The following is a 24646-nucleotide window of genomic DNA, read 5'->3' as shown; positions in this document are numbered from 1 at the left end:
TACGACAACACGCAGTAAAGTACACTATTTATTAGCATTTGAACGCAACCTCGACGATCTCACAGTCCCGCCAATCAAAACGCGCCTTCGAACCCGCCTATCCCCGCCACGCTCGTTCATTGGTCGAGCTCACTGCCCATCAAATTCGTGACTCAGCTCACAGTCATATGACTGGTGTTTTTGTCGCTTCACTTCCGGAGTTCGGGGAGTGTTTTCGCCGTGTCATGTGGATGTCAGAAACCCAAACTGAGCGTGTCAGAGGTTGAAATCTCCTCACCGGCTCCTCCCGAGACATCTCCACCGGGGGTCTGAGGACTCCCCACCGCTGCGGAGATTCTCCCGAAGGCGTTTGGAAAGGCTCGGGTCGGGCGGGAGAGCGATGGCGGACGGGGAACGGTCGCCGCTGCTGTCCGAGCAGCACGACGGGGCCAACGGCTTCTCTCCCGGGGGAAGCTCGCGTGGATATCCGTCTAAACCGCAGAGTACGTCCGCCGTTTCGTTTCCCACCCAAGTAGCACGTCACTATTTATCGAGGTTGCTGAAAGGAGGTTATTATAATTAACGTTGTAAACGAGTGTTAGCCCGCCAGCGAGCAGTTTGGATGTCGTCAGCCGCACGCAGTGAACCGAACAGACATTAAACAGATTTAATCCGTTCAAATTCAATCGACGCACATTTAATGTTCCCTAACTAAAGTAAAACAACGTTTTTAAGCTGCCGCGATGTGACGTCACACATGACACACGATGTGACGTTTGCTGTGTAAAATGGGCAGTTTAATTCAAAATATGTGAAGTTTATTGAGTGAGTTTGTTCGGTGGACAAAACCACTTAACTTGAGGAGAATTTTATACCTATTTTTGAGTTTATTAATCAGTTTCAAGCAAAAGCACCAAATATTAGCTGCTTCGTGCTTTTTAAACGTGACGATTTGCTGCAGTTTGCATCATTTTATATGAAGTGTGAGGCGTGAACAGAAAGTCCAGAGACTGTTTCTGCAGGGTGATGCACACAGAGGAAGAGAAAACCTCCATGAGGAAGTGTCTCATCTCTTTATCAACATCAGCATCTGAGTTCCTTAACGTGACCGCTGCTACGTGAACATTTGTAGTTTCTCAGCGGATCTGAAACTTGATTTGAGAAACACCCTGATCAAATTCTTGGGGAACAAAGTCTTCAAACACGTCTGCTTTGCAGCCGAGTGTTCCTGAGCCCGTGCGGTGATTTCCACCGATTCCTCCTCTTCACTGTAAGCGGGCGTGTTGTCGTGTTTGAGAACCCTGTTGCCATGGCGCCACAGCTCCCTCACCCGCCTCCCTCTCTTCACTCCAGGTTTGGCGCCGTTCCCCAGCTCGGTGGTGCCAGGCGAGCCTCCGCCGCCGTACTCCCAGCAGGGCAGCCCGGACAGCGGCAGCGCCCCGGTCATCAGCTGCCGGGTCTGTCAGAGCGCCATATCCGTGGAGGGCAAGACGCACCAGCACGTGGTGAAGTGCAGCATCTGCAACGAAGCCACGGTGAGTCGGACGCGTTCTTTCCCGCAACTCTCCGACGGGGCGGACGAGACACCGACGAAACATTTCATCCACTTGTACGAGTGTTCAACATAAAAACAACCGACTTCCTTCCTTCAACCGTTGAAGAGTCTTGTTTTTTTATTTTTTATTACCGGAGTGAACCTGCGACTCCTTAACGGTGAAGCTCGCTACGTTTTTCCTTGATTTATGTGACGTAATGTAAAATTTCCAGTAATCCAGTTGATAAAAGTAAAGATTAGAGAAAACTCAACTTTGCCCAGTTAAAAAAAAAAGACAGAAAAAGATTTGTGTTTTAGAATAAAAAGCATCTTAAGTCGTCTAAAAGTTGAACTCGACTGCACTCGGAAACCGTAAAATGTCCGACTGTCGTACTGAGTGTTACATTTCGCCGTCGAGGCATTATCAGTGTCTCATTATCAGTGTCTCATTATCAGTGTCCCATTATCAGTGTCTCATTATCAGTGTCCCATTATCAGTGTCTCATTATCAGTGTCTCATTATCAGTGTCCCATTATCAGTGTCTCATTATCAGTGTCCCATTATCAGTGTCTCATTATCAGTGTCTCATTATCAGTGTCTCATCTTTCCTCGCTCAGGAAGCCTTTCTGTCATCTCATTTTGCAGAAGTACATGTCATGAGATCCAAACTGAACCATTTAAGAACCATTTAAGAAATATTTAAGAACCTTAAAACAGGGAAGAACCTGGACTCTGACGTGTCTGAGGTTTGTTTTTGACCCCCGCTGTGTGTGTGTGTGTGTGTGTGTGTGTGTGTGTGTGTGTGTGTGTGTGTGTGTGTGTGTGTGTCTGTCTGTCTGTCTGTCTGTCTGTCTGTGTGTGTGTGTGTGTGTGTGTGTGTGTGTGTGTGTGTGTGTGTGTGTGTGTGTGTGTGTGTGTGTGTGTAGCCCATAAAGAACGCTCCCGTCGGAAAGAAGTACGTCCGCTGTCCCTGCAACTGTCTGCTGATCTGCAAAGTCACGTCTCAGAGGATCGCCTGTCCACGACCGTACTGGTGAGACAGAAAACAGGAAAGAAAATAAAACGGTGTGGGATTATTTTTCGCTCGTCTCAGCTTTGGCTCGTAACCGCACCATCTGTGCCGTTCAGCCGGCGGTGACACGATGCTGCTTTTGTTTTCAAGTAATTTGAGTGTGTCTGGCTGCCCTCAGGAATTTTATCTTTGTGTTTTGAAACACCACAGATTGTCTTATCAGCCTGTAATGTGTACAAATACACACACGAAGCGCCAAACCATTTTGTTAGGCCGGAGACGCTCGCAGGTTTGGGGGCGAAGGCTGAATCTCTAGTGGACACGTGGAACCTGAGGGAGTCAAATTTGTACTCACAGGGAAATAAGTTTCAGTTAAACGACTACAGGAACCGCAAATGAACTATTTCAGAATTGCTAGTTTGTTTTTGTAGATCCATTTATTTTTTTGAATCTTGAACAGTTGATGTGGAAGCGGTCAGAGTTGTTTCCATTGATCTGAATTAACGGACCTTCAGTGTTCAGTCATTTTATTATTATATTATTTTTTGGAATGAACTTTCTTTCTGACAGTAAACGCGTCATCAACTTGGGACCGGTCCACATCGGCAGGGAGAGTCCAGAACCGCAACATCAGCCCGTCGGCATCAGAGTCATCTGTGGACATTGCTCCAATACATTCCTGGTAACACACACACACACACACACACACACACACACACACACACACACACACACACACACACACATCTTATCTTTAATTACTTGCAGTTGTGTAACAGAATTATTTTCTGATTCAGACAGACAGCTGCCACACACACACACACACACACACACACACACACACACACACACACACACACACACACACACACACACACATTGACCTTTCTTTTGTTTGTTTTCCCAGTGGACTGAGTTTTCCGACCGGACCTTGGCTCGATGTCCACACTGCCGAAAAGTGTAGGTGTCTCAGAACGTCTCTTTGTTACTTGGACACAAAGAATTTTAGTTTTTGACCATTTAAATATTTCCTGGTTTTTGGATTTCCAGCTCTTCTATTGGCCGGCGGTACCCCAGGAGGAGGAGCCTGCTGTGCTTCCTGCTGTTCGTGGTCCTCGCCGTCTCCACTGCGGGACTTCTGGTGTGTATCTGTGGTGATATTTAATATCTAAGGAAAAACTCACCCGAAAAAAAAACTTTGGAAAAACTCGAAGGATCTCTTTCTAACCTGATTTTTTTTTTTTTTTTTTTTTTTTTTAAGAGGTTTTTGGAAGCCAGAATAAATAAATAAATAAATATTCTATGTCTGTGTTCAGGTCGGTACGTGGAAACCCGCCCAGCAATCCAAAGGGATCTACGTGTCGTGGGTGCTGCTGATCGTGCTCGCTCTGTTCGCCATGGTGAGAACCGTCTACTGGAGGTGTCTGAAAATCAGCGACCCGATATCCAACGTCACGTAGAGAGGTGGGGGGAGGGGGGGTGTTCGTGCATGGAGACGAGGAGTTGTAAAAGCTGCAGCTGGTCTGAGGTGCTGCCTGCAAAAACGACTGAAATCACGGCTGAGAAAGGGTAGAACGAAGAACACGAGTATCTAAACACGTTTCTGTCTCCGATATCATCTGTTTCACATATTTCAGATGTTTGTTACGCGTTTGCAAAAAAAAGTCGGACATACAAGTGGAAAAACGAGCGTAGATTGATAAATTTCTTGCTTGCTGGACTAATAAAACACTTCATAGAGTGACGCTGCAATTCTTTTGATTAGAGCTGCCAGTCGTTAAATTGAATACTTAAAGTTTTGTCATTTTTGTGCCCCCAAAATCATAAGGAATCACTGTTTTCTCCAGGAAAAATTAATTCATAATAAAAAAAAAAAAGATCATGATATTCTGGGAAACAGTTTATGTTTTAACTCAACAAACATTAAACAAAATGGTTTGAGCTTTTACTGGGTGTAATCTGTAGGATTATTTCTTTTCCGTGGGTTTTGTTAGCTTTGGACAAAGCCAAGCTAGCTGTTTGCCTCCGTTTCCAGTCTTTGTGCTAAGCTAAGCTAACCGTATCTGCGCTGTGGCTTTTATATTTAACGACGCGACACGGGGCTGGTCGATGTTTCTCTTAAAAACTCCCGTCGAGTCGGCAAATCAGCCCCAAAATGTCAAACTGTTCCTTTAACAAATACTGCAGCAGTTAAATTCAGATGAAGACTTTAATGGATCAGCTTTTATTGAACAGTTTGAGCCGGCAGCGTGATTAAAGCAGGGACAGAAAAGAGCAGAAATAAACGCGGCATTTCTTTTTCTTTCACCATGTAATTGTTTCACTGACCACCATCTACTGAGAGCACACACGAAGCCAAGTGGCACATATCAGTTCAAATACAGCGTATAGAAGGAATCACATGCATTTTTATTTTTGAGGGAATTGTTCATTAAATGTAAACTTTCAAATAATCAAACTGGTGCAAGCTCATCAATAAAACATAATACGGTGAAGGAAATGTAGTTCATGAGCAAAATATTATAGACATGACTTAGCTGAGAAAACTTTCTTCCATTTTTCTTTTCTTTATTATCATGTAGTCTCGTACCGTAGCATGTCAGCGGTCACATCGTCTCACAGGGACTTTTGAGGACATTTGATTTGATTTTCTTATGATTATTTTTTTTCAGCTGGGTTTTCTTTGACAATTATTCATCTCAAAGAAAGTCTAAAGTTCTGGGTTAACAAAACAATAACATGTCAGATTTTTTTGTGAAAATCTCAATAAATAAGATTTCAGAAGTGAATTTTTCATATTAATGCATTTTTACTAAAAAAAAAAAAAAAAAAAACGTCCCAAAGTGCTGTTTTTTTTTTTTTCCTGCTTGACTCACAGATTTAAATCACTTGAAGCACACGGGGGGGAAATGGTTTATTTATTTATCTGTCTTATTTAAATCAAACTAAATTCTGTGACTAGTAAATCTTGTTTCCGGTGTTGAAAGTGTAAATATATTCAGTGGAAGTTGTACAGACTTGTGAGAGCCAGTCTTCTCCCTCGTGGCTGATTGATGTAAGTACCCGCTGACTGAAACATGTTGCACTACATTGTACTGATGTATTTACTACTGTATGTTTTGTCAATGTTATTCCAGTGGATGGATTTTTTTTTTTTGTATATTGTGAAACAAAGTGATACTTTTAACAAGGTGCTCTGACTCCAATGTGCCTCTTATTTTTTACTTATTAGTGAAATCTGTGGAAGGTTTTGTGTCACTAAATATTACCGACGACTTAGTGGTTGGGACACATATTATCCTAACAGTAGAAATTATAAAGTAAGCTCTTTAGAGAATTAGAATAAAGTCAGAAAAGCAAATATTAATTATCGGGAGTTTGTGTGAAGGAGCTTACTGCGTATCATTATTATTCATTCCTAAAAAAAGAAGAATAAACAAGGAATTTGTTTTTTAATCGAATAAAAACGGAAGGAAAATCAATGTTGTGTTTTTACAACAAAATTAAATTATATAAGTTGTCACTTAAATTATCTTTTAAAAAAAATGTAAGTTAAAAGCATACATTATAGTGTAATTTCTTTGCCTTATTTTGCACATAATTAAAACAACTACAGCTCTGGAAGAAATGCAGAGACCACTCCAAATGTTTCTTAAATCAGCATCTATGTGTACGGCAGCCGTTCCATTCCAGTCTGTTGAATTCCAATACAGAAACACCTGATTCTACTTAATGAGGTACTGATCAGGTGATCACCTGATTCTACTTAATGAGGTACTGATCAGGTGATCACCTGATTCTACTTAATGAGGTACTGATCAGGTGATCACCTGATTCTACTTAATGAGGTACTGATCAGGTGATCACCTGATTGTACTGATGAGCTGATCACCTGAACCAAATCTTATTTAATGAAGAAAAGTGCTGTGGTCATCACTATCCTCTTGCAATAGGACCAGCTGGATGGTAGAAACAGTGCTAGTGCCTCAAAAGTAATTGGAATTAAAAAAAAAAAAAAAGTGAGTATTGACCAAATGAGTTAAAAAGAAAAGTTTTGAGTGAGAAAAGAAAGATTCAACTCTGGTTTTACTGGCAGAAGGATACAGTGAGCGTCAGGCTGCTTCCATCCTTCAAATGTCAAAGAACAGTTCAGCAGAACGAGGTCAAGCAGCAGACATTAGGGACAACAAAGCTTCAGACATTAGGGACAACAAAGCTACAGACATTAGGGACAACAAAGCTTCAGACATTAGGGACAACAAAGCTACAGACATTAGGGACAACAAAGCTTCAGACATTAGGGACAACAAAGCTACAGACCAACGGAGGACCAAAACGACTCTCCTCTCACCAGGATGACCTCCAACTCATTCCAATGTCACTCAACAACCGTAGGATGACATCAAGTGACCTCCAAAAAGAACATCAGACAGCAGCTGGGGTGAAGAGGACAGTGAGGACGGCGAGGACGGTTAGAAACAGGCTCTTAGTGGCTGAAGTCCTGCAAAGCTAGAAAAAGCCCTTCATCATGAGAAGCAAAGACGAGCCAGGCTGATGTTTGAAGAAGACCATCACGATTGGACCATAGAGGACCGGAGGAAGGTCATCTTCTCTGATGAGTCCAGTGTTCAGCTTCTCCCAACACCTGGTGGTCTAATGGTTAGACGGAGACCTGGAGAGGTCGACGAGCCACAGTGTCTCACACCTACTGTGAAATGTGGTGGAGGATCGGTGAAGATCTGAGGGGCTTCAGCAACACTGGAATCGGGCAGATTTGTCTCTGTGAAGGACGCATGAATCGAGCCGAGGACAACGTTGTCCTGGAAGAAAACTTGCTTCCATCCTTTGACGATGTTCCCCAACTCTGAGGAGGGTTCTTCCAGCGGGACGATGCTCCATGAAACACAGCCAGGTCAGTGAAGGTGTGGATGAAGGACCACCAGATCAGGACCCTGTCATGGCCGGCCAGATCTCCAGACCTGAGTCCCATTGAAAACCTCTGGAGCATGATGAAGAGGAAGATGGACGGTCACCAGCCGTCAAACAAAGCTGAGCTGCTTGAATCTTTGCACCAGGAGTGTCATAAAGTCTCCCAACATCAAAGTGAAAGAGGTGGAGAGACGCCAAGACGCATGAAGCTGGGATTGGAAATCAAGCTTATTCCACCAAATATTGATTTCTGAACTCTTCCTAAGTTAAATCATTCGTATTGTGTTGTTTAAAAATGAATATAAACTTGTTTTCTTTGCATTATTCCAGATCTGAAAACACTGCATCTTTTTTGTTATTTTGACCAGTTGTCATTTTCTGCAAATAAATGCTCTAAATGACAATATTTTTATTTGAAATTTGGGAGAAATGTTGTCAGTAGTTTATAGAATAAAACAAACATTTTCATTTTACTCAATCACATACCAATAAATAGTAAAACCAGAGAAACTGATCATTTTGAAGTGGTCTCTTAATTTTTTCCAGAGCTGTATATAGAAGTAGTTTGTAATTTTGTATGAACTTACCACTGAAAACCACAAGATGTCAGCAGTGAGTCAGATAACCAAGACCAAAGATCAACTTCATTCTTGCTGCAGAACACTTCAGCTGTTCGGTACATTCATATGGGATGTTATTTCTGATGGATATTTCTTGTGGTTGTTCAAAGGTCGTCGGTTCAGTGGGCGGTCCAGTGGGCGGTTCAGTGGGCGGTCCAGTGGGCGGTCCTTCCTGCGTTCACACTGATCGGATGTCAATGCATCTCGGGTGTGTTCACTTCATGTAATGGACCAACAGCCAAACCAAAATGAACGTTTATTGATTGCTTATTGCTTTAAATATACAAAACAACCACAACGCAGGTTACTAACGTTTAGTTAAACCGAACCAATTTATGATGTGGATCTACGGGACAACAAGAGAATCAAAGAGAATGGGACGATTAAACATTCAATTTAATGCCTGAATAAAACTGGCAGATGGATGTTTCAACCTAGATCAGTTTCTAATGTTGAAACCTAAAAATCGAAGTGAAACTGAATCAACCAGGCAACTCCGTTCAACTATTAAAAATGTTTGCTGAATCGGCGTTATTTAGCAACTTCCCAAATTTAACATTACTGAGTGATTTTTTTTCTTTGTGACTCTTTTTTTAATCGTAGAACTGAAACAAGTCCATCTTCTTTCCCGCCTCCCTCCGTCTCTCCGTCTCCCTCCTCCTCTCCACATGCTGGCTCAGAGGAAATGGGTGTTGAGTAATGCAAGCGCTCCTCCTCATTTGCCTTTCGGTCTCTGCCGGCTCAAATCCTGCTGAGCCAGTAATATCTTAAGCCCTCTGAAATCTGAAATGCTCGAGTCCTCGGTGGTCGCGGGACGCCTGGAATCCCGAATTACTGGACTTCCAGAGGATTTAACGTTTTGGAAAGCTTGAATGATTTACTGATTTAGTTTTTCTCTCGCAGTAGAATAGGTAAACGAGGGTCTGTCGACTTTATTTTCCAGAAACTTTTTCCTCAGGAATTCCTCACTTTGGATTTATTTGCAAATACAAAACAAAATTTGTCTTTGTAAATATGGAAAAGGAGAAAATATTCCTTGTAAATTTGGGATTCGTGGAAGACTAAACACTTTACCGTTTCAGAAACCCGCAGGCGGAGGTGTGTACGAGTGACATGGAAGACGGAAACGGACAATAAGAAAGTGTGAGCCGTGTGCTTGTATGTGTTTGTGTGCATATATGTGTATGTGTGCTTTTGGCCATGCTGGAGGAAAAGAAGGCCCGAGGTTCTCGCAAGCCGACTTCAGCGGACGCCGGCCACCCGAAAACCTCAAAGATTACCGACGGCAACACCCGAGCGGGTAAAACCGGCCGCGTCTCAAACGGTAGCGACGCCGTCGTCCCCGCACAACGGTGAGGATGGAAATCTGTGTGGGTTTTTATTGTTATGTGTGCGAGAGAGAAATACAACAATGCATGCAGCTTTGTTTTGAGTCGTGCCTTCAGACTTTGAATGCAGCAGAAGATTTAAGACGGACGAGTAAATTATTTGTCGAACTTTTATTAGCAGTAGACGTTCAGAGAAGCAACCAAATGAGCTGAAAGGTGGATTTGATCGATGCCAAGACAACATTGTTTAATCGAAGTCACTACTTGCAACCATAAAATTAGAACGATACGGGTCTCCATACGCATCCGTAGAAAACGTTTTTAAATCTTGGTGAAGTGTTTAATCCTCAGTGAGTTCGGAGCGACTCCGTCCTCGTCCGGCCGTGTGTGCATATGGAGCAATTAGCAAGTGTGAGACAGTCCTGCGGTATTAACCCCGGCTCGCCCGGCCGACCCTGTAGCTAAAACAAGCCCACAAATGTACGTGACGGGGTTATACACGTGTGAGTGTGGGTCTCTCGTGTGTCTGAATCCAAGGGAGTTAAACGTTTTCCTCAGCTACGCCTTATCAGACATGCGTGCAGGTTTCCAGAGATTTATCCAAGTTATATAAGTCGTGGGGTTTTGGTCCGATCCAAAGAGCCTGTTGGGACGAAGATGTCACTTTGATGACCTGTTTGCTCGGTCATGTCACGAGAGCACAAAGAGCCCAATAACTTTAACATCTTGTGATGGCTTTATTGTCGCCATGACAGCTGTTACTAGTTTAACCTTCAGAAGGTCAAATCAGAGCTCCAGTTGATCTTTTTTTTTTTCTCTCTCTTTTCATTTGTTTCACTTTAGCTTAAATTTCTTTTACGTCACCGTTTTCCTCCACGAAGAGATTCATTGATCATCGATCCATCGATCCATCGACCCCTTCATTGCACCTTGAAGTCGTTCCTTCTTCAATGCATTGTTTCATCTCATCCATTCGTTCATTTGTCTGTTCAGTCGTTCATCAAACCATCACGTTGCCACTAAAGTTAGAAAACCTCTGACCTGATCTGTACTACTAGCCGTGCTTTTACGAAATATGAGTCATGTTTTTAATTAACAGTCATAATTTTTTGGTTGTACAGGAATTGAAGCTTTAATCCCAAAGGAGCTTTTAATAGTTTTTCCCCGGACGAGCCAAGACAGCGGGTGAGGCGTTTATTGCCACGTTGGTGCGAGTGGTTGTCGTCCCGTTGCTCCGTGGCTTTAGGCCTTGGCTGGGCTGTGACGGGATGGTCGTATAAAAGGGAAATAAACACAAGATTGTGGCTGAGAGAGAGTGAACGAGAGACAGAGATAAAGAGAGAAAAGATCGGGACAAAGATTGAAGTGGTAAACAAGGGAAGCGAAGGAGGATAAAAGATAAACAGCTGTGTGGGAAAGAGAGTTGTTTTTATGAAAGGTGTCAAATAGCTTCGGTCTGAAGCAAGGCTTTACTCTGAGCTCTCTGTTGCTGTGGATTTAGTCGGCTGGATTTAGTTGTGTGTGTGTGTGTATGTGTGTGTGTGTGTGTGTGTGTGTGTGTGTGTGTGTGTGTGTGATATGTACCTTTTATCTACCTCCACGTCCTCCCCGACTGCTAGTTATCCAACAAGTCCTCCTGAAAAACAACACATTATTATATATATTAGTATTATTATTTTTGTGATTTGACAGCACCAGGTCTGGGTAGGATTAGGCACAAAAACAGTACGGTTATGGTGAGAAAATGATTGTGCAAACCAACAACCAGTAGAAAATGGAAAGTGAATAAGATCTCCACTTTGTTGACCCATCCCTCCGCCCTGACCACCTCCCTCTGTGGACTTTGTAGCTCTATAAAAACGTCACACTATTTCCACCACTACACCGTCGAGCGGTTGGTACGGCAGCCAGGAGAGTTGTGTCCTGAATGTGAACGTGTAGTTTTTAATGTGTTTGCTGAAATATCTGTTGCTGTTTCAAGGTAGCAAATGCTTCAGGACAAAACCAATCAGGGGACACGGCTGCATAGTTTCAGTTCACGAAGCAAGTTTTTTTGCACATAAATTCTGACTGTTTAAATCGCACTGCATTTGAACGTCTCGTTTTACATCTTTGCAAAAAGGTGCCGCTTAACTCATTAAAACTGCGTCATTAGATTTTCTTTTTGTCACTTGGAGCAGCAGAACAAGCCGTAAACACATCCGACAGACACTATTATCACCTTACCAAGTTATTGAGATTAATATTTTAGCGAACAGCTGCTTATTCACACACCGAGCAGTCATTAAGTAACATTAAAAATAGTTTGAGTAATTCTCTCTTTAGTTAACTCCGATTTATCACTACAAGCATTTCATTTTCATCATTTCATCCAATGTCATGATACATTTTGAGAAATATTGATTATTGAAATATTCATGTTGCATGGTTATAGGAGGCCTGTCCACAGAAGTCTTAGTTACTGTGGGACCCAACTGAGGAAACACTGCTCAAAAACACACTGACCTTGAAACAACGTTGTCCCAGTCACGCACACATCTAGCCAACAACAACCATATGACCGAACACCTCGTAAATTTTTGGGAGGGTTTTGGGTGTTTGGCATGCGACGGGTGTGATCGTACCAAGAGGTGGATTTAAAAGTGCACCTGTTGTTTTCTTTGTTGTTTTTTTTGTCTACGTTTTTGATTCATTGCTGTTTATCATCATTTAATTTCTCTAAAATGTACACAGATTCTGCCTGAAGTTCACACCATTGTTTTCCAGTGTCGTGTTCGCCTGTCGCTTTGTCCCCCCCCCCCCCCACTTCTCTCCTCCCCCCACCTGTTGATCGTTAACACTTCAACGGGGGTCTTCCAGGCAACCTCCTTCCAGCCGAGGCTGATTTTACTGCTTACCAGGTTCAAGTTTAGCATCCCACAAGAGACAGAAAAATAGTTTGAGGTCAGTTGGTTAATTCACGACGTGAGCGGAGCCCGAGATAACATTATTACAGCCTAATAATAATGGCTTGATGTGAAAATTAAAAAAAGGAAATGCGTGTTGCAAGAAATGACATCAGTATTGAACAATTCTGCACCACACAATACAGTGGGAACACGTTCCCGTCAGCTAATAGGAAATATAAGAGTGGCACTCACAGACTTTTAATTTTAGAGCTAATTAGACTTGATCAAAATAATATTGTGCCAGCGGTGATACACACTGGTATTTTTTATTTGTTTTAATTATAAATCTTCAAACTTGGCCGGACTAGTCTCGGTGGTCGAGCCGAGCGATCGCCTCGACAGTCGGGTCACTTTGCGTTGAACTCCATTAGTTCATCCAGCTGTGAAAAGAGTTTCTGGGTCACCCGAACTCAGGCAGGTTGTTAAGTGTGATAACTTTGGACAGGACATCACAGTACGAAGCCCCGACTCAGTGACAGGATTGTTTAAAATCACATCACAGACTCGATGTATAAATCACAAAAACAAAAGGCCTTTAGAAAGAAGTATTTATTGATGTTTTAACAGTGAAGGTTTTTCAATATAGAATATAGAATAGATCACGTAACCTTCGTTCATTTGTATTTTTAGTCTCTTAAAATAGTAAAAGTCTCAAGGCTAGCTCACCATATCAGTTGATACGGCGTCAAGTGTGTGAGTGTGTCTGAGACAGGATGACACACACATACCGCGCTGGTGATGAAAAGTCTCTGCGGTGCACGAAGCCGAGGCGCGATGATGTAACTCGAACTACAAGAAGCAGTATCGCTGTCTTTTTCCATCTCATTCGAGTTCCCTGTGAGGTGAGACGGGAGAAATTTCACAAAGTTTACATTAGATGATCTAGTTGGTCTCAATGCGCACACTCACTTCAACACACTTGGAGTGCAAAATAGGTTCTTTTAAGGCCTACGAAGATCTTCAGTCTCGGGACTGGAGACCCAGATTGGATTTTACCAATCGCACATTCATCGATTAGTTTCTGTACTAGATCTTTTTTAAGTTCTGAGGAACTGAGCTAACTAGTTTCAACGACAAACTTGAAAAATATCTTAGCAAAATAAAGTCCTTTATAATGTGTGAATTTGTTGATCTGTAGTGCTGTCCAATAAAAAAATTAAATCAACTATGTAATCAGCATCACAAACTTCCTGAAATATGCTCAACAATATAATAAAACCACGTTTTGTCCTTTTTAACGATGCAAAAACAGAAAAATCTAAAAAAATGTTTTATTTATGCCGTTCAAAGTGAGCTGTAAATATCCGGTGATGCTAACTGATATGATTAAACATCATTTTTAATCAAAAGTCAAGTCATTTTTCACAGGTCACATGTGAGCATGCGGTAAGCTGGCGTGGATATTTTCAAACACGTTATCTCTATGTAATGAGTTTCCTATGTGGTGTAAGACCTTGTATTTATTGATGCAGAAATATCCACCTGGAAAACCACTCTGGTTATTCAGTAAGTTTTGAAACAGCTGCTGCGACCTGCTCCTGAGCTTCAGACCTCGAGTCATTTGAGTCGTAAAAACAAGGACTTGAATCCCCATTTGGATTTAGCTGCTTCGACACCCCACCTTCAAATGACTAAATAAAACCATTGGAAAAGCTTTGCCATGTTAAACCACAGCGCAATACAACATAACTAATCAGGTGTTTATTTGAGACGTGCGTTCAGGAGAATTGATCGACCGGAAATTTAAATGAGCTCAATATGAATTAGTAAGATACAAATTCCCTCGTCAAGACTTGCATGTCCAGACCTGGTGGTGCTGAGTGACTTCAGCCTTTTGAGACCGTGGAGATTTATTTTCACCGGGCTAACTGTTTTTGAAAGTTTCCCAATACACAACAGAGACACAACTTCACCATTTTAAATTAATTCACAAAACATCAAAATAACAAAAATGTAGAAGAGTTTAAGTCAACGGCGCTTTGTACCCAATGTAAAAGATTATGTAAGAGTGAAAATACAAATAGGGAACAGGCACTTTAGACGCAATAAGAAACCTCTCCTTCTTCAAATCATTTGTCAAAAATGATTTAAACTGTTAAACTGCTCTGCTGTGGAGAGATTTATAACCGCGACACATGTAGCAGCAGGTTTACCCGGTGTGGGTTACCGCCTGCCCTCCGTGTCCCCGAGCCCGGGATGATTTATCCGTCTGCTGCAGGGCGTGTTGCCAGGCGTGTTGCAGGGCGTGTTGCAGGGCGTGTTGCAGGGCGTGTTGCAGGGCGTGTTGCAGGGCGTGTTGCCGGGCGTGTTGCAGGGCGTGTTGCCGTGTGTGTTGCCGGGCGTGTTGCAGGGCGTGTTGCCGGGCGTGTTGCCGTGCGTGTTGCCGTGCGTGTTGCAGGGCGTGTTGCCGTGCGTGTTGCAGGACATGTTGCAGGGCGTGTTGCCGTGCGTGTTGCAGGGCGTGTTGCAGGGCGTGTTGCAGGGCGTGTTGCTGGGCGTGTTGCAGGGCGTGTTGCAGGGCGTGTTGCAGGGCGTGTTGCTGGGCGTGTTGCAGGGCGTGTTGCCGTGTGTGTTGCCGGGCGTGTTGCAGGGTGTGTTGCCGGGCGTGTTGCCGTGCGTGTTGTCGTGCGTGTTGCAGGGCGTGTTGCCGTGCGTGTTGCAGGACGTGTTGCAGGGCGTGTTGCCGTGCGTGTTGCAGAGCGTGTTGCTGGGGTTGCAGGGACTCCCAGAAACTGCTGAGGTAACCGCACACCCAATGTCACGAGCTTGGAGCTGTCCATCAGAATAGGGCACATAGGGTGAGTGCTGGCTGCTAAAAGTGTGTGTGTGTGTGTGTGTGTGTGTGTGTGTGTGTGTGTGTGTGTGTGTGTGTGTGTGTGTGTGTGTGTGTGTGTGTGTGAGAGGGAGGGAGGGGGGTCTGTCCGGGTGGTGTGGGGGGGAGTGATGAGGGTTTTCTCTGCACACACTGATGATAATTAATAATCTACATGGTGTCAGTAGACCCATAACTTTAATTTTCAAAGGGGAAATAAATTTGGTCACCATGCATGTGGTGGAAAAAAAACAAATTACATAAAGAAAGGAAATACAGAAGTTTAATGCATTCACCAAAGAAAACACTCTTCTGAGATTCCCCCCAAAAAAGTTGTAATCACAAGATCCGGATTTTGTATTTACGACATAACGTACAGCAGGCTACTGGACCAGGAATCGTCCTGTTTCAGGATGTCCCTGGGAAGCATCAGGTTTCTGAGATTGATTGATTATTAGTACAGTTGTAATCTGTGATAGTTGTTCACATTTCGACTAACAGTTCGTAATAGTCTTCAAATTGACAGTCGAATATTTTACGGTGATGCAACGAGAGACATGTTTCGTTGACATGTGTTAATGTGAGTCGAACTCGGGGAGAAGAAACTTTAGACTTTAATTAGATGTTTCATGACTATCTTGAGACCACTGGGCACATTTGACATAACGATACTAACCTGCAGTGGTCCACAGATTATTCTGTAAAAGTGTGCGTGTAGCAGGAATGTGTGTCAGTTCACACTCAAAACATGCCTGTTCGTCCATGCGTGCATGCGCCCTGCGGTGAGGTCACCGCCGCGAGCCTTCGGGGTGGTGGGGGGTGATGACAGCTGAAAATAAATCCCAACTTCTTTTGGCTCGACATCCACTTCTAAGTGCACACAAACACACACACTCCTACACGCACACACACACACACACACACACACACACTGCAGCGTGCTGCCAGTCAGCTGTTGTGTCGTGGTCAGGTGTTAAGCCCTGTGGTTCGGGGTAGGGGATAAAGGGGATATATTGGTAATTTGCTGCAATACCCAACAGAGAATTACCCTTTAATGAAAATATTCATCATCACCTTTCGATAAACTGTCAATTCAACCGTCTCTAGAGTCGATAGCCGTTCATTATCAATGACTTGGAGCACATATGCCGGCTCTGTGTGTATAGGTCTGGTGGCGTGTTGCTAAATCCAGTTGGGGGATCTGGGAGTGTTTTTGGAGCTTGATTGGTTTTGGTGTGCGGCACCACCACGCTACAAGGCAAACTTGGCAACTTTAGGGAGGCGTCCGCCCGCTAAGCTCAACAAAATCCTCACTGATTCATGTTTTTATTTGCAGGAGGAGGGTTCAACACCTTCTTTTTAGGGATTACGTAATCTTTTTTTTTTTGTGCGATTAAATTTGGACATCAATATATTTTCTCGAGCTCTTGTTTTTAGTACTTTTAATTTTTTATTTTAATCCCCGAGGGGAAATTCTTTTGCTACAGAACGCAAATATTGTGAGGCAAAAAAGCAACGGAGGTTGATGTTTCGGAGGCAGGTGGATTTTAGACACATTTTCTCTCAGAGCTAAAAGCCAAATACTTTCCTCAGGAGTCGGTGGAGACCAAAAACAGAGCTAAAAGAGAATGAATATCTGATTTAGACACATAATGTGACTCCAAATGTAAAAATATATTTATCATCTGTAACTGCTGGATGTGTAAATATGCAGCTGTTTGGAGAAATGTTTGCCATCTCAAATTAAAAGGTAATGATCCTGTATACTTTGTTTATACTGCCCCCAAATTGGCGAGAGAGTTGTTGCAGGTTTAAAAGTCAGCAGCCAAGACAGTTAAAAGGCAATTTATACATACAGTATATATCTCATATACATGAAAGTTATATTTCAAATATTGTCAATAAGTGTATTGTTTTAGTGGGTTTACGTAAAGAAATGTGCAAACACAGGGAACAATCCAGTTTTTGCTAAAAAGCTTATTAGAAGGATAAAATTCATGTAAAGCTGGTTCCTAAATGTCCTTCATGTCTTTCCCCCCCCAAACTGGCTCATTCAAATGTCTCGCATGAAAATCATCAATACATTTTTAAGATTTCAAAATTTTTGCTTTGGTAAATTGTCTGTTTGGTATAATAACTCTCAAGGAAACATGTTGAGGAAATGCAGGGATATTTATAGAGATAAAAGATCACCACCCACAGGGAGTTTGAAATATTATGTGAAATGCTGTGAAAATAGCACCACTGTGAGGCAGACTGATGATACCACACTTAACCCAAACACCTGCTGCCATGGCAAACGAAATATTTTCATGTTGCGGCTACAGGAGACGGTATTTCTTTGAAGATTATACATGCAGGTGCAGCTTTTTATATTGAACAGAAACTTCAGAACTTCATTTTCAATTGGTCAGATATACATAGCACATCGTCTTCCGAACCATGTGCGGATGATCATGAAACACAAATCTTACAGCAAGTAACTTAATTCTGCAACAGATTTAACGGACTGGTCCGAGACCCTTTAACCTCTTATCAAAGTTCAAGTATCATGCTGAGCTGGGTCAAGTTTTAAAATACACTCCCAAGGAGGCTGTCTCACTCCAAACACGACAACCAATCACTTAAGACAGAAATGAAATTATTATATATTAGTAAAAATAATCATAACAATAACCTTATTACTAAGTTTACATTTTGTTGGAAAAATTAAATGGATCATTATTAAAGAGAGGTGTCCAGCAGTGCTCCACCTCACTCCTCCACAGGGCAGCTTTTAAACAGTTAACAAACAGTAGACAGTCACCCCCATTCCCTTTGTATCTGCTTTCGTATGGTAATACTGAGTTGGTTGTAGGTCACAAGATAAGGACACAGTGGGAGTCGTCAATTAGATGCGGAAAGTAAAACAAATAGGAATCACTTGCAAATGAGAGAGAAAAAACGGAAGAAACTTTTTAGAGACTGCTTGACCAGAGACTTTCTGGAGCCACAATGCAAATAAGAGAGAGAAAACAGAAGAGACTTTCTGGAGCCACAATGCAAATAAGAGAGAGAAAACAGAAGAGACTTTCTGGAGCCACAATGCAAATAAGAGAGAGAAAACAGAAGAGACTTTCCGGAGCCACAATGCAAATAAGAGGAAGAGACAAATCTTTTTTTCCATCACATTTACACAGCAAAATGTACTCAATTATCAAAAGTAGCTTTAGAGTGTTATATTTATAATATAAAACATTGGAATATTGCTTCATTGATATTCTTGAGCAGCATTTTAATGTTGTCATTGTATGGGCAAATTTCAAAACATGATACTGAACAGTCTAATCTATGTATAACAATTCATATATTACAAGCTGATCATATATTGCATGTATAAAATATTGATCTGAAAGAATATTACTATAAACTATCTGTGAAATGGATGTGGCAGATTAAAAAGTAAAATATTTCCTTCTTAAATGTAGTAAAGTGGAAGTATAAAAGTAACACCAACATACTCAAACAAGTACCTCTAAATTATACTTAAATACTTGAGTAAGATGTACTTATTTCCATTCCACCACCGCTCCTGATGTGGCAGCAGGTTGCAGCATTAATCTCACGTCGTGTCGTCTTTTACTCTGAAGGCCGGTCGTCCAAACCGGAAGTGGAGAAGACTCGGTACGTAACCTCCGTTTTCCTGCCGTTAGCTCACAGGACGAGCGAACCGGAGGACCAGCGTGAAGCGCGTCGAGGCTGCAAGACACGCACATAAACAACGAACGGTATGTAAGAAGACGCAGGTAGACAAGCACGGAGCGACGCGCTTTCGGTTCCGGTCGCTGTTCTCGGTGTTTTCCGACCGGTGACCGTTTATTGACGTCGGTTTGTGAACGGGCCCCGCGGAAGGCTAACGTTAGCGCTTCGAGGTTAGCATCTGCGAAGGCTTCAAAACACCGCAGCTGGAAGCTGATGATGCAGAGGTGCACCGGGTTTTCTTTTCCGGTCCGGTACCGAGAACAACAAAAATAAAATAAAAATATATATGAAACAGGCAGGAAGTACCGATACTGAACTCAGGGTTCTCCTTAAAAACCCAGCTCAATATGAAGTGTTGTAACACAGCAGGTAAGCCACTATGGAGCAAACTGTTAACTTGCATTCAAATGCATAGTTTTAGTTGAATGCAGCTACCACAGAAACTTCAGGGGAACCCTAATATACATGCATTGTGCACAACAAAGGGGATGCCTTGTCTTTGAATGCACCCTTTCAACATGAACTACAGCTGCTGTGGAAGCGGAGAGGCATCGACTGGTACCGAGCAGGCTGGTTCCCAAAATGTACCCGACCGATACCTTGACTTTGGTACCGGTGCGTTTTTCGGTATCAATTTGATCCATTTAAAGCTCAAGGAGATGACATGACGCATCACGGTGCCCATCTTTAGTTTTGTGGTGGTGCAGAGTTCAGCCGGGTTGTTTTCTGTGGCCACAATTAAAAGATTTCCCATAAACGCCTCTCATGCTCTATCAGTATTATAGTTTATTTATTTTCATTATGTCACTTCATAACTATATTTATTTGGCATATTTATTTGTCTCAATATGAATCGAAGCACTCGACGCAGACATGAATCCCACGGTCACGTCACCGTAGCAACGCGGCCTCACTGGGTCACCTGGATGTTTCCTGACAGGACCTGACATTGAACCCGTCTTCTCTTCTTCAGACCGTCGGTGCATAAACGCATCATCTTCCGCGTTGTGATTAAGTTTCAGATGCTTATCGAGGTCTGTGGTGTTGCCACGGTAACTCCTCGTCCTCCCGCATGCGTCACATCCAGTGTCGTTGCTGCTTAGAAAACGGAGAAAAAAATTGTCCACGTGTTACTGTCTGCAGTTTGCTGACATCAGCGCCTGTTCAAAGGTTCGTGCATAAATGGTGGCCGAGTTCACATACGACGATGACAGAACGGAAAGAAAAGTACTTCCTACAAACCAGCTGGTTTTTAGACTGATTTCTGGTGATGGTGTAGTGACTTTTCCTTTTAATGAAAGACACGTTTTCCTAAAAGTTAAGATATTGACCTATAAAGTATAAACTTAATTGTAACGGAAACATTTCGGATTGGAAATAGTGATAATTCAGTATCAATCTGCACGCCCCCTACTGGTCACCAGCCTTCACTGTCAGGACCAGCTCTGCTGTGACGAGGAGAGGAAGTGACATCGTCGCGGCGTTGAATGGACCAGGTCTTGTTTTTTTGTTTTTTCTTGTGGCGCAGCGAACACACGGCCTTGTTATGCTGAAAATTGGACCCATCTTGACACTTCTCTGCTGTTTTATATTACTGACTGCGGCCATTGTCCTATCAACGCTACCTCCAACACACTCGCAACAGAGGGAGTCCCTTCTCCCTTCCCACAACAAGGACCTACTGGACATTCGTCACACCAGCAGGACCACGTTCCCGAGAAGGAAGGGCATGGCTGGTAACGAATGTTCACATAAGTTAGTTATAACGATACTGACAAGCCAGTGCGTTGAACTTTTTTTTTTTCTTGCAACCAAATGGCCAAAGAAAACTTGGTGGACTTTTTTTGTTGACTAGTGTTTAGTTGACTAGTTGGAGCAGCCCGAAAACCAAATAAATGTCATACAGACATCGTATTGTTATTTTATGTAAGTCATGGGATATTAATTTAGGGGTCCAGTTTGAGTAACAGATCCATGAGTTGGAGGGTTCATTGGATGTGAAAACACCGGACAGACAAAGGTTTATAACAGCATTGTACTCTGGAAACCAATTATGGCGGCAACAGATTCATCGGTTTTTGAAACAGTCCAAAGATAAAGTGTAGAAATTAGACTATTACTCTACAAAAGAATCTATTTAATTGGTAAAAAAAAAAAAATACAAATTAATAATAATGATAATAAAGCAAGAGAAGTAAGGGCTGGGGCTTTAGCCCAGGAGGAGGCGAGAGTATTGATGTTAGTTGAATCATTTAATTTAAAAACTAGAAAAGTTGAAAATGTTATGATAATGTAGGTTAGGAGTGTTAAAAGTGTGAGGGAGGGGGAAAGTTGAAGGATAAGTGTTATTCAGCCAAGGTGCGCAATTGAGGAGTAGGCAAGAATTTTTCGTAGTTGTGTTTGGTTTAGTCCCCCTCAACCTCCTACAAGGGTAGATGCTAAACCGAGAAGAATTAGTATTGTGGAATTGGTTGGTTGAATTTGTAATAGAAGAGCAAATGGTGCAAGCTTGGTAAACTTCATTGGGCCCGACAGAAGTTGAGCCAGAATCAACTTTATTTGCTAGATAACCTGCATTAGTTCCCCCGTTACATCACACACTGACTTCTTTGCATTTAAAAGGCGTTGCTGCATTTTTTTCAAGCAAAGCAAAAACTCTGTGAAGAGGATGTTGACCAACCCCAGGCTGCTATGCTTTTCTGTGTGTTTGTGTTGTTGCGGTTTTTGTTTTGCATTATACCATCTAATTAAGTTACTTAACCTCTCAATGAATTGTTATTCAGAGTTCAACCTGAAGTTATTGAGAATGCTTTCCACCACCAGCGTTATGCATCGTGTTTTCCGGCTTGTAAGAATTGTTTAGTCTAATGTGATGTTCTGAAATGAAATGAAATTGCATAACAGATGTTACATTTTGCAGTTTGCTTGTGCATCTGTTGGTAGAAGACTCTACTGTGTCCGGGGAAGGAAATAAATGTCAGTGTTTGACTCTGTTTTGACTGTTAACAGCTATGACCTTGTTTTCTCTCTTTGTTGGTCCTTTGATTGCTTTTGCTTCCCCTGTTGTTTCTCGCAAGTGAAGAGCAGGAAGTGATACTGACACAATGAATATGTATCTGACAAAAGGAATCAGAGTGGCAAATCAAGACCAGACGTCCCAGACGATGGATTTCACCCTTCCGAGAAGCTGAAGCCCAGTTGTGATAAATAACCCCTTTCTTTGTTTTTTAACTTTTCAGCTTTTCATTGCTTTTGGAGAGTTGTGCCCCTTCTCCTGCTCCCGGGCCCCTATCGAGCCCCCTACTAGGAGGGCTCGCAGGGAGCTCGCTGTTGGTCAGACGGGAGGCTGCATCTTTGTGGCTGGCTCAACTGAAAGCTCAGCTCGCACTGACGCAGATAAACAACGCTCTCGCCGTCGGCGGTCGACCTGTGAACTTTTCAGCGAACTCCAGCACTTCTTCTCCGTACATACCCACGACGCCCGCGTCCCCGACCGCTGCGGCCATCCATCTCCTGAATCTTCTGAAGATCGCTAACACCATGTCCCATCCCCTGTACAACCCCTACGTCCCTGGGAACCAAAGTTCCACCCAGCAACAGTCTGGACTCTCCAGAGTTCAGGCAGATCGGGACCCTCGGAGGACTTCTCAACACTTTGGTCCCGCCTCCAGCTTCAACGTTGCTGGAGTTTCCTCTGCACCTCCGGCCAACTCTGGGGGAACAATCCCATCGATGCAAGCTCTGCCGATGAACTACGCGCCCCAACAGAGTAGAGCCATAACGGACAAAGACATAGAGAGGTCTGTCGACATGCATATTAGCAGAGCCAGGGAGGAGGTGAGGCATCAGCCTGTCGGCCAGGGCTCTCCCTTTACCAGCACCCAAAGAGACACGTTTCCTTCTTCCACCGCCGGGGCGACCTCCTATCCGATGTCGTCGGCCTCTCAACCACACCGATACTATGATGTTGAAAGGGGCGGTAGCTCCTCGGACTGGTTGCCAAACTACAAAAGGACAACCGAGGACGATTCCTCGAAATTCTATTCATCGTCTGCTTCATCGAGCTTTCCAAGCGGTGGTGACGGTAGGTTTAGTGCCTCCGGGGAAAGACAACGTGATATGCAATCCATTCCGGGTTTAGGTGATTATTCCTATCAAGAGCCAGAAAAACCTCCGGCTGCCGACTCCAGTTGCCCTAAGTACACTTCGGAATCGGCTTCTAACATCCTTCTGCACTTTGGACTTGAAAAAGAGGACTTGGAGCATCTCATTGCTTACCCTGAAGACCAGATCACACCTGACAACCTGCCTTTCATCTTGCGCCAGATCCGGATTCAGAAAACCAAAAACGCTGCAACTGAAGTGCAGTCCAAACCCTACCCAGAACCCAAACCCCCCACAAGTCTGAGTGGAATGGACATATTCAGTGGTTCTGGACGGGCAGGGATGAGCCAGGATGAAATATCGACGGCGATTCTCCAACCAAGTAAAGTGATTGACTACGGACATACTAGCAAATACACTGGAGGAGTTGGGGATGAGATAGGAAGGACCGGTGGGAGTCGAGCCAACAGTGGTGGAAGTAGAAGTATGTTGCCGATGGACACTTATGACAGCAGCAGCCGGAGCAGAGAACCACTGCAACAAAGTCTGACGGAGGTGAAGAGCAGTGCTTTGGGTTCGTCACGTGACCAGGGCGGCTCGGTTACCAGTTTCAGCTCTCCGTACAGTTCAATACAAAGTTCTGTGGCTCCTCCAAGCGGCGATCCATCCAAACGATCGCAGACCCAACCAAACCAGACGTTACAATCAATCCTCACCTCTTTGTCTCTGCCAAAGAAAGACACGGACATGAGACTTCTCAAGCCTGAAGTCTCCAAACTCCTTCCTTCGAAAGGACCGGAGCCCGATGGACAGTCCACGTCAAAAACCCAACCGTCGTGTACTCCGTTCCACGGCGTGCACCCTAGCCGACCTGGCCTCGTGCTCATTGGCAGGAATGACTACAGCCGCTCAAATGATCAGAGTAAAACTCAAGGACAAGGGTCAAAGGTCGCAGAGCCGATGAAGAAGAAGCAGCAGCAGCAGCAGCAGCAGCAGCAAATGCAACAGAAGCAGCCGAAGCAGCCAGCACCACTGTTGGGACAAGCCTCGTCGCAAGTTTGTCCCTCCGCAAAGCCAGTTCCTCCACCGACTTTCCCGAGCATCGCAGCTGCCTCACGTCCTCCGCTACGCCCGCCGTTTCTCCCCGTTGGTCCTCGGCCCATCGCTCTTCCTACCGCTCCAGCTCGGCCAATTCCAGGCCCGGCGAACTTCAATCGTGTGCGGCCTCCAACAACGGGGCCGGTCTCCAAGAATCTGCCTTTGCCAGCCATGATGCATGACTATGCAGCAGCTCCACCGAGAATGTTTCCGCACACCTGTTCTCTATGTAACAAAGAGTGTACTCATGTGAAGGTGAGTGGAAGACTGCATTCAACTCATTTAACAAACTGGGTTGTTTATCTAGATGTAAAAAAAGACCCCGTTGTTTTTTGATTGAATTGTTCCATTTTCCTTGTTACCTGGAAGAACTGCAGGGTTTTTCATTTTAAAGAAGCTCGAAGGAGAAATACTTCCAAGTCTATTTGATTTATATTGAATCATTTTTTTCATGGATCAATAATTTCCAAAACATGACAGTGAATAGTTTTAGGAAAAAAAACCCAGTTTGGATTGTTGATCCTTTTAACTAATATTGAT

General features: G+C 43.4%; 2 protein-coding genes across 6 annotated transcripts in view; both read left to right on the top strand.

Annotated features, from left to right (window-relative positions):
- The first annotated feature begins 183 nt into the window (after positions 1–183).
- On the top strand, positions 184–5720 carry LOC138211965 (type I phosphatidylinositol 4,5-bisphosphate 4-phosphatase-A-like). The gene is made up of 7 exons (XM_069172178.1): positions 184–482; positions 1333–1514; positions 2441–2547; positions 3097–3208; positions 3434–3486; positions 3577–3667; positions 3843–5720. The coding sequence occupies exons 1-7, from the start codon at positions 380–382 to the stop codon at positions 3984–3986; spliced, it is 792 nt and encodes a 263-aa protein (XP_069028279.1). The 5' UTR covers positions 184–379; the 3' UTR covers positions 3987–5720.
- A 3164-nt stretch (positions 5721–8884) lies between these two features.
- The window catches only part of LOC138211906 (uncharacterized), a 38254-nt gene continuing 22492 nt past the window's right edge, over positions 8885–24646 (top strand). For 4 of the 5 annotated variants that reach the window (XM_069172095.1, XM_069172097.1, XM_069172096.1 and 1 more), the window contains exons 1-2: positions 8887–9427; positions 22144–24361. In XM_069172095.1, the coding sequence (XP_069028196.1) occupies positions 9276–9427; positions 22144–24361 (2370 nt within the window). In that variant the 5' untranslated portion in view covers positions 8887–9275. Of the gene's footprint in view, positions 9428–22143; positions 24362–24646 lie in introns of all 5 variants that reach the window. The other variant, XM_069172094.1, reaches the window with a different exon arrangement.

The sequence above is a fragment of the Embiotoca jacksoni genome, unplaced genomic scaffold (genome assembly GCF_022577435.1).
Source record: "Embiotoca jacksoni isolate LCO1_2020_lvr unplaced genomic scaffold, fEmbJac1.0.p SCAF_51, whole genome shotgun sequence".
Classification (NCBI taxonomy): domain Eukaryota; kingdom Metazoa; phylum Chordata; class Actinopteri; family Embiotocidae; genus Embiotoca; species Embiotoca jacksoni.
Note: the sequence above shows the minus strand (reverse complement) of the source record. Positions and strands in the feature narration are given on the sequence as shown.